Raw genomic sequence first — 15,272 nt, forward strand, 5'->3', positions numbered from 1 at the left:
AAGAAAGATTATTCCTTGCAATAACATACGTCAAAAGTAGGTTGCGAAATAACATGTGCGATATCTTGTCCAAAATATGAAGACTAACAAGGATGGAATTATATTTTAATTTAAAACGTTATATAATTTTTTTTTTCATCTATTTTGAATTGTTTGACTAATTTATATAATTTTTTTTTTCATCTATTTTGAATTGTTTGACTAATTATTTTGGATTTTTGAGCTGCAAAACTTTACCATAAAATTTCTGTGTTCAAGTTTTTTTTAAATATTTTTGTCAAACTAAAAAAAATAAAAATTTGATGATAATAAGAAATAGAAGGCTCACCGTCTCTGGCAGAAATAAATAAATAAAATTTAAAAAAATTAAAAAAAATAATAAAATTAAAAAAGAAATCACCTACCTAATATAAGGCCCCTATTCAAATTTTGGGCAGCATTTTCTTGTAACCCTAAAATTAAAAGAAATCTAGTAAATTTTGACTCTTCCACTATTCAAGGAGATGTGAAGCAATTCTTAAGGAATAAAGTAAGGAAAATGGACAACATGCATAAGTAATAAGAGAACAAATGGATTATAAATATACTAAGCATAACTACACTCAGCTCCGATGTTAATCTCATCCACCTTTGATCCAGTGTCTGGACTTTTACTTGAACTCCCATTAGATTTTAGTACCTTTTCAATCTCAAATCTAAGCTTTCCATGCTTTTCAACAAGCTCAGAAGTACTTAGAGTCTCTGCGAGACTTTTCTTTATGTCATTAGTCAAAACCCGAATTCTATTTTGCAGTTCTGCATCAGCGTTCTTTTCAGCCTTTACTAGCTCCAATTTCAACATATCTATTTTGTCCCTCAACTCCGACGTGTTGACAGAGTTTTGAATTTTTCCTTGTATTTCTTCATTCAGTTCTCCAATCATTCTTTTTAGGTTTAAGGGCAAACTTCCTTCAACAGAAGCTATAGCATTTGGTTCTGCAATCTTTATATCCAAATCTAAGGACATAAGAACAGTTGCAAATTCTACTTCTATCTCTTTCTTTACCTCCATGATCTTATTCTTCAGTCCACGGTCAAAATCATTTGGAGTGGATGCCCCAGATTTCTTAATTTCAGACTTAAGCATGTCAACCTTCTTCTTTATATCAGGACGATTTAGGATCTCTTTAAATTTCTTGTTCACCTCCTGCTTCAACATGGTTGACCTGCTTTTACTTTCAGAGATTTTCTTGGCTTTGGATAATTCTCTCAGCATGTCAAGCTTATAACTAAGGCTTTCGTAATTAGGAGCAGTAGATAGCCGTTTACTGAACTCATCCTTAAATTTTTCAACTTTGTCCAGCTGCACTACGTTATCATGGGCATTTCTTGCTTTTGAAAGTTCTTCCCTCAACTTCAAAACCTGGTTCTTCAAGCCTAAGGCTTCAGCAGCTTCAGAAAATCCATGGTCAACCTCTTGCTTGAGGTTCTCAATCATTTCATCTACATTTGGAGTTTCATTTGACAAATCCTTGGATTTTAGGATTTGCTCCTTCAGCTTTTCAACCTCACTCTCCAGCTTCAGGGTTGAAGCCTTGCTTTGAAGTGGTTCTTCTTTCTTCTTCATGTTCACTTTTTTCTTAGGGTCAACTGGTAACCCCTCTTGAAAACCACCAATCTTCCGGAACTTCTGTGTTCTATGACGCAAGAGCTCTTCAATGTCCATTTGCACAAGCTCCTGCCAAAAACCAACATTTGATTGTAGCATTTTAAACAACTCAGAATGTTATACTGCACATCATATCCCTGTGGCCCTCTTATTTGCCAAGTTTCATTAAGAAACTTGTTTACTGTTTTCTATACAACTGTCACAAATACTTACATCCATCGATTCTACAATTGCCTTCTTGATTTGTTGTGATGTCCATGATGAATCAGCATGTGCACCACCGAGCGGCTCCTGCAGATCAGCCAAGGCAGTGAGCTTAAATAGGGTGCCTAACTAAAGGATTGATACAAAAAGTTCTTTGCCAAGCAAAAAGTTATCACGTAGCAAAGGATACAAAGAGAAAGATTGGGGGGGGGGGGGGGGGGGGGGGATATACTGAACCACCATTCCACCAACGGCTTATGAACCAACTAGGGGATAACAGAAAGACACAAGAAGATTCATGTTCTGCAGTAAACAAACCACCAAAAAGTGAAATGAAAAGGTATTCAGGAGAAATTCATTACAGGTATGACACCATCTGCAATCTGCAATCTGCACAGCTCATTAGCAGTTATCCTCAGCTTTTCTGCTGCCTGCATGAGACAACAAAAATGTATAAGATGTCAACCATATTCTCATTTCCATTCATATATACTGTAGGAAATTGTATATACCTTGGGAGCAGCTTTAGCACTCTTCCACAAGATAGCTGCACATGCCTCTGGACTGTATAGAAATACAAAATATATTAAAAATATCATTCAATATATTCCAATATCAATTTAATTCCAGGAGTACAATGTCTTATAAGCACAGGAGAGCACCCCTTCCCCCGTGCTCCCCTAAAGAGAAGGTTTGGGGTAGGGTAGAATTGGCTGCAAAAGATAACTTTGTAATTTGACCAGTATAAGTCTAGCCAATTTTTTTACTATCTAGATTTTATCTTTAATTTGCCAAATACTAAAGAGAAATTATTTTAAACCAGAATTTGAAACTCCTTATCCTAAAAAGCAGTAAACACATGAACTACTGGAAAAAAACAATCCTGCACTTATTCATCAGTAAATTAATCAATCAACAATATCTTTTACATGGACTGAGAAATAGAATCAGCAAATATTCAACTTTTCCTCCACATAGCTTTGAACCATTCATAATGACCAACACTAACACAAGCAGACATATAAAAATCTTGAAGATATGAAAATATGTTCTTTGAATATCAGCCGTAACAAGTACAGATTGTAAGAATTTCGAGTATACTACAACTGACATATTAGGCCACCATTATCTACAACCGCAAAAGTGGATCAGTGACCATTACACATGTTGACCTCTATGATGTTTTGATGATGACCCAAAGCAAACTTAACTAATGTTCTTATTAAGTTCCCGTGCATAGATTGATAGATGAATGGAGTTCTCGACAGGGAACATGGAAGAATCTGTGATGTAGACTTGGCAAAACAAGAGAAGAAAATCAAGCAAGTGTTTATCTTTTTCCTCTCGGTGAAAAAGTGTTTTATCATGTTTCTTTTGGGGAACAAGTGTGTGTCATGTTCCTTGGGGACATGATCCTGAGTGGGAGCTAGATACAAAGAAAATTGAAGTTACAAAGTTAGAGCCTCAAACAGTGAAGACATGAAGAATAAAGATTTTAATGATTTTTAAGAAAAGTGAAGACGTGTTATTTTAGGACTAATGTAGTGTTGGAAACTTGTAGTGATATGGAACTAAGAAATAACACACTTGATTTTGGAAAAATAGAAAAGAATAATCCCACCTTTGCTCGGTCTTCCGAAAACAATCCCACCTTCAATTATTCCAAAAATAATCCCACCTTTAACACCATCTTCTTTTAACAAGCCATGACCGGTTTTGTTAGGTTGGCAACCTGTTAGAGAAGGTTACTTGACAGGTGTTGCCTAAAATAAAACAAAAAACTCCCACCCTTACCTTCCACTTCCCATTCCTCTACCCCTACCGCAGCTAGACTCCCACAAAGCAATAACCCCTCTCCAAAAGGAGCCACCCCCCTCAAGCCGGAGCAGACCCCACCCCTTCCCCGCCAGCCCGACGCCCTACTCCAATCCCTTTCCCTTTCCTTTATTCACCGAAACAATCTCACACCTTTTCCTTCCTTGTTTCTCCATTAAAGTGTATGTTCTCTAAGTTCTCCATCAAAGCAGCCTGTGAGCTTTGTTTCTCCCATTAAAGCATTTTCTAAGGTATATATATATATATATATATATATATATATATATATATATATATATATAAAAGGGTTTTATTGTCAATTTAATTGGTGATTTGGATTAATTTAATCGTTGTTAATTGATGTTGTTGGACGACGACGATGGTGGTGACTACGAACTTTAACCCTTCTTCTTCTTATAATTCCTCCTCCATTTCCTTTTAATTTTACTTAACTTTATTTTTCTTCATAAATACATTTTTTTTTTTTTTTGCTTGCAACTGGTTTCATATTTCAATCTTCTTCATAGTGGAAATTTGGAGAATGTGTTTATCTTTTAGTAATTGGGCTACAATGGATGTTGCTTGAAAGGAAGTTATCAGTTGAAGGAGGGATGGTGATTTTGGTGGTGGTGGGGAGGTAGTGACGTGGTGTTGGGGGCAAGGAAGCAGGGAAGATGGTGGATTTGTTTTGGTTGGCCAATGGTTTTTTTAAAGGTGGCAAAACTGGCAATGGTGGGGGTGACAGTGACAGTGATAATGGGGTGGAGATTGTGGAGAGGAGAAATAATTATTTTTTTTTAAAATAAAAATTATATTATGTATCCTGTAAAATAGGCAATGGGTCAAAAGGCTTGTTAAAAGAAGATTGGTGTTAAAGGTAGAATTATTTCTAGAATAATTGGAGGTGGGATTATTTTCGGAAGACGAGCAAAGGTTGGATTATTCTTTTCCATTTTTCCCTTGATTTTTAAGAAAAAACATGAACGTACATTTTTAATTCTTTGGAAATATATTAAATTTATTTTTTCTTGAAAAATAAAGATTTTAATGTGATAAAATCAGATTTGGTAAAAAGATTTTATTTATTTTTGTAAAATGAATCTTAGATAATATTTTACAAAGCTATCTTTGATTAAAATTTCTTTTTCTCAAAGTCATTTTTTTAACACATTTTATTCTTTTTTGACTACCGTGTCTTATTAATATAGTTAGAGATTAATATAGTTAGAGATATTCCTGACACTTGGTCACCAAGTTCCCATGTTTACCTCTACAACCAGTTTTGGGCTCATGTCCTAAGACTGTTGTGGTGAGTGGGAAGCCGCATTTAGAGCTTATTGCTTCTCTATATATAGAGAGCTGTAAAACTTCAAACAACTCACCAGACTTAATTTGAAAAACACTCTTGAAATGTCTTTGAACTTTCTTTTCTAAATCTGAGTTCCTATTGATTAAGTTTTTCTAAACACTAGAGTACAAAGTTGTATTTTGGCTTTTTGGGAAAAGGGTTGAGTTAGGCATTGAGTTGAGCCTAAGGGTGTGAAAGAGAGCTTCTAAGCCAACACTTGTGAGGATAGTTGTTTAAGGGAACAACTGTAGGAACACGAGTTAAGTAAAGGTCCAAATAGGTTGTGACTTGTGAGCAGTTGTCCTATAGTGAAAGAGTTTAGTAAAATCCCTATGGTAGTGGTTTTTTCTTCTTGATTGGGGCCATGAAGCTTCCACGTAAAAATTCTATCTTGCATTTTCATGTTCCTTATAATTTTTGTTTATAATTCCGCTTTTATTTTGCTATAAGTTGCCGTCTAAAATTCACCCTCACCCCCCTCCCTCTTGTAGAAGTTCATCTTATTAACAACACACATATTGAATACTCTATATCAGACTCTCATGCCATGAGTTCACAAATCAGTAACTTCTCAATAAAAAAAAACACCCCTTTTATTCATTCTCAATCCCTAGTTATGCTTCTGAATAAAAAAAAAACACCCCTTTTATTCATTCTCAGTCCCTAGTTATACAAAAATCCAACCACGTCTTATACCATAAAGCCATCATACTAATACTTGCTCCATATATAGATAGACATATACTAGATTACTAGAATAAAATTGAAAAATTAACAACACCATGTGGCATTTACTAAACATAATATGCTCTTATTATGTTCATAAATCAAAATTTGGGCATCCAAAGAACCATATAAGACTAGCATAGTAGCTTTGTTTCTGCAATATAAGGGGGAAATGTTTTACACTTGACCTTTTTTGAATCATCTGTGATATATAAAGACATGAACAGAACACTAGAAACATCACCTGGCTACATAGAAGACTGCATTCTCTAGCATCAGTAATTTGTTAGCACATCCAATGGCTAGAGCACCACCAGAACCACCTTCACCTATGACGATGGATATAATTGGTACTTTTAACCCAAACATAGTCCTTAAATTGTGAGCGATGGCTTCTCCCTGGATTCCAGCATAATGAATAATTAATCAAAAATATGTTCTCATGAATAGGAAAGCAATTTGCAGATACATACTTGCCCTAGCTCCTCCGATTTTAAATCTGCATATGCCCCTGGAGTATCAATAAACGTGACAATGGGAAATCCATGATGATCAGCATAGTACATCATGCGAAGAGCCTTCCTATATCTGTTATTAGAGGAAAAATAAGAAATAATAATAAGAAAAAAAAAATAAACTATCAATTTGGAGCATGTTAACAAATAAGGATGGACCCCTCTAATTACAGCAATGCTAATATATTTACATGCATTAACTTGCTAATATCACTAGTAGCATGTGTGTGTGTGTGTGTGTGTGTGTTTGTGCACTTTCCAAACAATCATTAATTTGCATAGTAATGAATCAAAGCATAATAAAACACACACCCATGAGGAGTAGGCATTCCGAAATTGCGTTCAATATTCTCCTTTGTGTTCCTTCCCTTTTGATGACCAATGAACATGTAGCTCCTACCATCTATCGTACCAAGACCAGTAACTATAGCAGGATCATCATAACCAGCTCGATCTCCATGAAGTTCCACAAACTGATTATACAACAATGCGATATATAATTATATGCGTAACCTCAGTACTTCCTAGATTGATGGAATAGTAGTGCGTGTGTATTTTAGAACATTTAACAGAAACTATAAGGAAACATTTAAAATAAAAAAATAAAAAATAAAAAAAAAAAAAAAAAAAAGTCAACAACCTTCTCTGTGATATTAAAAACGTGATCGAGAAAAGTTGGACGGTTGGGATGACGTGCAATATTCACACGTTGAATAGGGGTAAGATGTAGGTAAAGCTCCTTCAGTGCCTACAAAGAGATATATCGACAGTTAGTAGGAAACACAGGAAATTATTAACAAAAAACCACCATCTCGACAGATACTTAAATGCAGCAAATAAAGCCATTAGACATAAACATCAGCCCTTAATAAATTATCTTATCCAAAAAGATCAAGGAAGAGAAAATGGTAATCAGAGGTTAAAGGTTAAATATGACAGTATCAATGCTTGGTGCGACAGCTAACAAGGTTTGAACTAGGTTTGAACTGTGATAAAGTTAAGGCTGAATAATAAGGGTTTAACATTGACGTAACATAATGTTAAACCCTGGTGAACTTGATGTTCAAACACTGAGCCTCTATTTAGAAGCTTTTTTCTATGGTAAATAATATTGAGGCTTTTTTTTTCTTCTTTCTTCTTTCCAATCTGCTATTCAATAAAGTAGCTGAAAGTATCCCATTCCTAACCATGTGTACCCTCCCTCTCTTTTTTGATTTTTTTTTTTTTATAAAGTTTTTAATTAGTTAGTAAACGTAAATTTGAGTTTCTTTTCTACATAAATTAAAATAATAAAAACAATTGCACCTCATACAGGGGCGAAGCCAATCTAAGGGGGGCAAAACTCGGTAAAGTTAACCCAAAAAAAATTAGAAAACAAAAAGAATGAAGAGGCCAAGACACGATAAAGTTAACCCAAAAAAAATTAGAAAACAAAAAAATAAAGGGAGAAATAATACGCACAAAGTGGTAGTCGAACTTGAGACCTTTCTCACCGTACAAAAGGCTCATACTACCAACGGAGCGATCATTGGCAGCATAAGATAAATATTCGCTATTGAGTAGTTACTTTTGGGGGGTCAAACTAGACAAATACTATCCTGTTGGACCACGGGGGGCCGGGCCTACACCAGCCCCCCAGGCTTCGCCAATAACCTTATATATGAATGCTACGTCAAAGACATGAAGACATATAGAATATAGAGGATTTAGGCTTAGTAGGAGCAATGGTTAATAAAAATGTCGTTTAGCAATGGGAAGAGGCCAAGTGTAGACGTTGTGACATTCTATGGTAAGGAGTTACCTATTAGTGAATGTTTATAGTACATACAACCGATTCCACAAAGAAATGGATACATTGACCTATGAATTGCTCAAATTGAGAATGGCCTAAAGGCTAAAAAGGCAATCCTATTCGAAAGCATTCAGACCTACATTATTATGGGTCAAAATATAGGGTGTTTATGAAGAAGCACACTAAAAATATGAGTGTAGTAAAGATGTGTATGTTAAGATGGATGGGCAAGTAAAGTTTAGGGATAGAATTAGAAATGTCGATATTTGGTGGAAAGTTGGAGTTGCGATTGTGGATATTGACTAAGATAAGGAAAAATGGTTACGATGGTTTGGACATGTGAGATATTGCCATGAAGATGCATTGGTATTTGGTAAGGAATGTGAAGGGTTGGAGTCAGAAGACCAAAATTGACTTGAATGGAGGAATTCAAAATCACATGGAGAAAGCGGACTTATAAGGTGTTGTAGCATTGGAGAGGCTAACAAAGGAGGAACTTTGTGGAGACCTGTAGACCATACAGGATAGGCTATTGATTCATGAAGCCTCAGCATATTAGGGAATAAAATTATGTGTTATTGTTTTGATCAAAGATGGCATGAGACCATGGTCCATGTGCAAGATATGTTTGGTACTTCTTTTAATTCAATCGCCGATATTGTTGCCTAAAAGTCCACATCACTTTTCAAATTTTATGGAATATGGAACTTTGGTTTCATATGGCTCCTCTATGTAAAGTGCAAGTATGGACATGAACAATAAGGGGGAAAAAAGAACAAAGAAGTAAAAATACATAAGCAAGCACATAACAATAATAAATTCAATATCACTACTTTAAAATAAATTTACACTCTAATTTAGAAAATTTTCAACAATTCTACTAACACATTTATCAGCCCAAAACTTGGGACAATAGTAATATGTTATTATAAGACATTTGATATTCCCACTAACCATATTAAGTGTGATCGCTTATGATGGAACATAGTTCTAGAAGTAAATGCACCAGGTTGTTATCACATGCACTTAATTTTCTATTCTTAATTGTCATTTACTATATTTTGATATGTTACATAGATTATTGGATAAGTCTTTGGTTATCAAATGCAATGCAAGGTTGACGGTTCCAATGAGTGTCATTTATGCACAACAAGAAATAAGTTTAAGGTTATGTTTCCATAAAATTCCCGTTTTTTTACTTTCTCTTTCTCTTTGATTTCCTTATTTGACTTGTTTAGTGCATTTTCTTTTTCATTTTTTTTTTTTTTTTTTGTTCTTATTTCTTAAATTTGTTTATATTTCCTTTAGTTTACATTTTTAGAATTAGTTTTTAGTTTTGCTTTAGTAGCTTTAACATTTCCTCTTTAACGCAATCTCTTTTATTTACTTTTATATTCTTTTGTTTTTGTCCTCAATAAATGTTTAATGTCTTGTGTCTCTCTTCAGTTAACATTTGTTTTATGTTGCATTCAGAGTCTTAAGAGTGTGGCATAAGTCAAGGAATGATCCAAGGCTCCAAGCAAACATGCATATGTTGTGCTGCCAGCTTATCTTACACCCCACCCCCCTTCCTTCACCACAACTTCAGCTACCAATCCACCCAACCAAACAACTCCTCTCAATGTTGCAGCCCCTCAGCTTCTCCCCTCTTCCCTTGTACCATAAACATGCACAGCAGCAACAACACTTCCCTGCTCTCTTCCTCCAATTTGCACAGGCAGTCATCCTAATCCCCACAAATCACCTCATAGCGTTCCCAGCCAACCCACCACAAGCAACAACTCACAAGCAACGAGCACCACTGTAGCACACTCACTGCACCAAATCAACTGCACAACAACAACAGCTCACCAACTGCTCTCCCGCTCACTGCACCAATTCTAAAGAAGGGAATGGCAGAGAAAAGGAGATGGGAAGATGAAGCTCCATTTTTCCTCCAAATCTATCATATTTTAGAGGGACGATGTAGAATAAAGTGGGAGAAAAAATAAATCCCTCCCTCTCCCTATCTATCTTTCCTTCCCCCAGCTTCCTATCCAAACTAGTTCCCCTCCCTTCCCCTGGCCCTTCCCTCGCTTTCTCTCCATTACATCCTATGTAAACAAAGTGTATGATTTATAATGCATCAATACATACGATTTAGGAAAACTTGCTGCAGGAAACAACTTCAATACTATAAGTAAGCAAATATAAAAATGTGAATAAGTCACCTGCTGATATTTATTCTCCAAAGATGCAATCTGATCACTGAAGTCCAAACCAGTCTCATTTGCCATCTTCCTTACCTGTAAAAAAGAATCACTTAGAATAATCAAAGAACTTGATCACAAATAAAATAAAAATAAAAGGCGGAAAACACAACCAAAACCCTAACTAAACCCATAAACAGACTATACCACTCACATCGATAATCTTCTTTTGAAGGTCCATTAGAGGCTTCTCAAAGTCCAAAGTCACCGGCTTTGGCTTCGTCTTTAAGGGCTTGAAAGGCGACAAATGGGTGAGAATTCCGCCCTTCACATTGAGATCAGGATCTTCAGGCCAAGGATACTCCTGCTTCTTCACTTTCCTTAACTTTGCAGACACTGATAAATCCATCTTCTTCTTCCCACCACAAAGTAATCGGGTCCTTCCAAGCTCCCTCAAAGGGATGCCATTGAGACAATTATTCGAGCTTCGAAGATGATCGCAGGCCCGTCCCTGAGCCAAAGCAGGAGCGGCAGTTGCCCTGGGCCCAGGTAGAAAAGTCCCAATTTCATTGCTCATACTAACATGAAAGGGTTCTGCAACACATTAGCAACCAAATTTGATTCATTATCAAATTTTGCACATAATTTTACGGAAAAAATCATAGTTCAGTTCAAACATGAAAGGGTTCTGCAACACATTAGCAACCATATTTGATTCAATAATCAAATTTTGCTCATAATTATACGGAGAAAAGGTACTATTTCGTAGTTCAATTCTATTATATAGCAAATAAAGCTCATAATTTTACGGAGAAAATCATAGTTCAATTCTAACATATAGCAGATAAAGCTCATAATTTTCTTCTCTTGTAACAAAATCGGTTATCTACTCAATCCCACCTGCATTACAATAGGTTATCACTATAAATCGAATTCACAACATAAATAAAACCAACATCTTACCTCAGAAACTGCTTCAATGGAAGAAAGAAATTTTACAAGTCGCTTCAATGGAGAACGTGGAGTTGATATTGATCTTCGATGATTACAATGAGATATAGGACATAATGACAGATCTGGTTTTTGGTAAGAAGTTGTTAACTTACACATGTACTAGCCTCTTAATTCTTAAAATACACATCTATATCTATATCTATATCTATACTTAGTATTTAAAAACACAAACCAAAATTGACACATGTCATCATTCTTTCTCACCTTTCTTTATTCATTCTCCCTCCTTATTTTTCAAAGAAATTCTCTCTTCATCTCCCCCTTTATTTCTCAATAACTTTTATATTTTGTAATCTTTATTTTAATTCAATAACAAATAAAATTTCCTAAACCTTCTCCTCTTCTCATTATTCCATCTATCAATTCAATTTATTCACATTCATAATCCATTTCTTTAATTTGACCCCTAATCTTCCCCCTCTTCTTATATAAATACAAATTTTCAATAAAGATTTTTTCACACTCATTAAGTTTCAAAAACTAAAAAATTAGTTTATCTCTCAAAATTCTATGTGAAATTTCTACAACAATGAGGATGATGATTGAAAAGGGAAATATTGAGGTGGCAAGAATACTATGGAAATTCCATAGGATGACATTATTTGCGTGTCATGGGGCTTTAATTTTGAAGATATTAAACGCAATATAAGAGACATATATTGGTAAAGACTAGAAGAATATCATGCCTTCACACTTGATGTAAAAATTATAAAATTATAATAAGTGTTTGGTATTTACAAAGTAGTTTTTTATACAAATTGTTGATTAATATATCATGCAATAGAGATATGATTTTACGATTTTAAGCCATTTTTTCTACAACTATTAGTCTATTACCACTAATTCATAAAATATTATAATATGTCAAAAGACGATAAAATAAATTCATTCAAATAATTTGTAAAGGTTTTTTTTTTTTTGGTGACAAGATAATTTGTAAAGTTTCAAATAAATTTATAACTTAAGCATAACCCGTGCGTAGAACGGGTCCAAAAGCTAGTTAATTCAAATTAGCTACCCCTCGTCTTTTTAAAGAGCTAAAATTTGACTAACGAGAGACACCTAATAATGTATCACAAAACAAAGTTTGATGACAAAATGACCTTCAAGGTCTAATTTAATCTAGTTCGTATATGATTTAAAGAATTACATTTTTTTTTTACAAAAAGAATTAAAAAATTACTTGAGAAGTCTTATAATGAAAGTCTACTATAATTTACACTAGTAGAAAAAAGTAAATGGGAAGCCCCAATTTCGAAGCGGTTATTAAAATTTACTTCGAAATCCCTATAAAAATCCACCCAAAAGATAAAAAAAAATAAAATAAAAAAAATCATCAAACATGAAACGGGAAGCGGTTCGGGTTGAACCGCTCCCATAAATGAAAACCCTTAATTGCAAAATTTCGCATTCCCTCCTTCACTCCCTTTTCACTGTTTCATTCTTTCACTCCTCCTTCTGAATTCGCACACCCTTTTCACTCTAGAATCCACCACCACCACCACCACCAAGCCGCTGCTTCACACATCCCACCACCACCACACCTAACATTGTTTCTGTTGCTGTTGCACGACCATCGCACCACCACCGGTGCTTCATTGTTACTGCTGCTGTTGGGTGACCACCTCACCACCACCACCACCGCCTCAACCACAGCTAGCCACACCACAGGCTCGTGTTGCTGCTGCTACGTATGGTAGTCCCTGCTGCCCCTTTCACCTCGTATTCTCCCTGTTGTAACTACTTCAAAGCCACCACCACCAGACCTCTCCCTCTCAACCCGTATTCCTTCTCTTTCTCACTCTCAAATTAGGGTGAGTTCATGCTAAATTTTACTTTCATATCTATATGTTTTCAACAATTTTCCAAACTTTAAAGTTAGGATTTAAAATTTAAATAACACAATTTTTATCTTAATTGTTTTATTAATTGTTTGTTTCCATAATGTTAATTGTTACTTTAATTGTTTAAATGTTATATATATATATATGACCTAGTTATCGTGAGAACTAGCCGAATAATGAAAGCTAAGAACTAATCCAGACCGTCAGATCAGAGACAATAGGCGTGTGACCTAACGGCCTAAATTAGTTCAGACAAATTAAATGAAGCACGAAAATTCAGGCGCCATTTTCTCTCTCATCTCTCTCTTTCCTCCGCCATTTTCTCTCTCTTCTTCGCCATTTTCAACTGCTCAAAATCTTCGAAAAACTGCCATAACCGTCAATTCAACTACTTAATTTCGCTATATAATCACAATTTTAAGTTCTACTCTCTACATTTTTCAGTTTCGGACTTTCGGAACAAAAATTTTAGAAAATTGGTGAATATTAGGTATTACTCCGAAACTTTGAAGTTCATACTCTTTTGTCTAATTTTGTTGCAATTTATTACTTATTTTTGTGTTTTTTGGTTGAATACGTTAAATTTAAAGTATCAGAAGTTGAATCGGAGTAGTTCGAAAATTTTGGTGTTTTGAAGTTCGATTTTCTTGATAATCAGGTATTTTCATAATTTTGTTTGTTTTTGTTCAAATTATGTTTGATTTACTATTCGTTTCTGTTTAAATTTGTTGTAATTTAGTTTAAAATTGATTAGAAATTATTTCGAAGTTGATTAAGGTTTATTTATTTATTTATTACGAATTTTGACATAAATTTATATCAGTTTTTTTTCCACAAATTTTGGTTTTAAATTATAACAAAGTTTTTTTAACGAATATTGGTAAAACTTTAGATCTGTTTATATTTATGAATTTGAGTAATTTTAGTTCTATTGCTACTAATTTAGAGTAATTTTGGTTAATTTATGAGTAATTGTTGATAATAGTTAAAAAAAAATCAAATAAAAGTTGATACAAAATAACTAATAGTCAACAAAATAAAATCATAAATTTGGAGTAGTTTCTTTTGAGTTTCTGTAGTTTGCTTTAATTTTGAGTAAATTATTTTTATAAGTAGGTAGAAATTGGCTAAAAGTAACTTTAAATTGATAAAAGTTAATGAATTATTGTTGTTGGGTTTCGAAAAGTCCGACTTTTCGCGGAACAAAAACCGACCCTAAGACCCGCTCATAATTAATATAACTAAAAGACATAAATAACAAGATAAGGTGGAAAGACCATCTTACTCTTGATGCGTACTTCGCTCGTTCCAACAAGCTCTTACATCGAAAGCCGAGTCTCGCAAGCACGTAGACCTCCAACGATAGTCCACCCGCAACAATGACCCGAACGATCCCTAACTCGGAGTTTAGCCGAGTTTGGACCAAAAACAACTACTCGAGTTTTATGTGAACTTAAAGGTTTTCTCATTATTATGGAGATGCCTTTTTGAGTTCCAACTCAAGTGAATAATTTCCAACTCCTAATAAAGCAAAGGCTCCCAAAAAATTCCAATCATCTTTTCATGTGGGAGAAATGATAGTGTGAGAAAAATAAGCAATAAATTTAATTCTAAATTAAATTAAATTGCTAGACAAATAATCAAACTACACTTGGCACACACGTGGGAGTGGTTAGGTGAGGACTACAAGGAGGACCACATGGTCTCCTTGCTCCCTAAGCCAAAACCTTCACCAATCACAATCATATTAGACCGGTCAAGGCCTTGGGCAACAAGGCATGCCGAGGTGGCAGCCTTGTGCCTCGGCTGGGTCTGCTAGCCGCAGCAAGCCCATGCGAGCATTGCTCGCTGTTAGCGGGCTGGGGCTAGTGCGCGTCTGCTGCGCTACTACGCTACTGCTTGTTGCTTGTCAGAGCTTGCTAGCGGGCTTGTGCTAGCAGCACTGCCAGCCCCGCAAGCATGCTCGCACAGCAGCGATGCTTGCCCCTCATGGCCAGCATGCCTAGCACAGTTACTACGCTGGTAGGCCATGCTACTGCCCAGCTCCCACAAGCCTAGCCCTCGCATGCTAGCACTTGGTTGTGCCATTGCGAGGCTACGACTGTAATACTCCGTATTTTTATAAAGTATTTATAAAATATATTTTTAAGGGCTCAAGTATTTTAATTAAATATTTT

The 15,272-nt window shown here is 35.1% G+C and overlaps 1 protein-coding gene across 1 annotated transcript; it reads right to left on the reverse strand.

The window, feature by feature from the left end:
- Positions 1 to 334: 334 nt before the first annotated feature.
- LOC145567515 (acetyl-coenzyme A carboxylase carboxyl transferase subunit alpha, chloroplastic-like) lies at positions 335 to 11,343 on the reverse strand. The gene is made up of 11 exons (XM_081626815.1): positions 11,201 to 11,343; positions 10,452 to 10,831; positions 10,259 to 10,333; positions 6,897 to 7,004; positions 6,569 to 6,729; positions 6,215 to 6,329; positions 5,986 to 6,140; positions 2,365 to 2,416; positions 2,215 to 2,283; positions 1,862 to 1,939; positions 335 to 1,717 (listed from the first exon to the last, which is right to left on the reverse strand). Exons 2-11 carry the CDS (start codon positions 10,812 to 10,814, stop codon positions 587 to 589), a joined length of 2,307 nt encoding a protein of 768 aa, XP_081482941.1. The 5' UTR covers positions 10,815 to 10,831; positions 11,201 to 11,343; the 3' UTR covers positions 335 to 586.
- Positions 11,344 to 15,272: the final 3,929 nt, after the last annotated feature.

Source organism: Chenopodium album, chromosome 11, assembly GCF_948465745.1.
Source record: "Chenopodium album chromosome 11, dcCheAlbu1.1, whole genome shotgun sequence".
NCBI lineage: Eukaryota > Viridiplantae > Streptophyta > Magnoliopsida > Caryophyllales > Amaranthaceae > Chenopodium > Chenopodium album.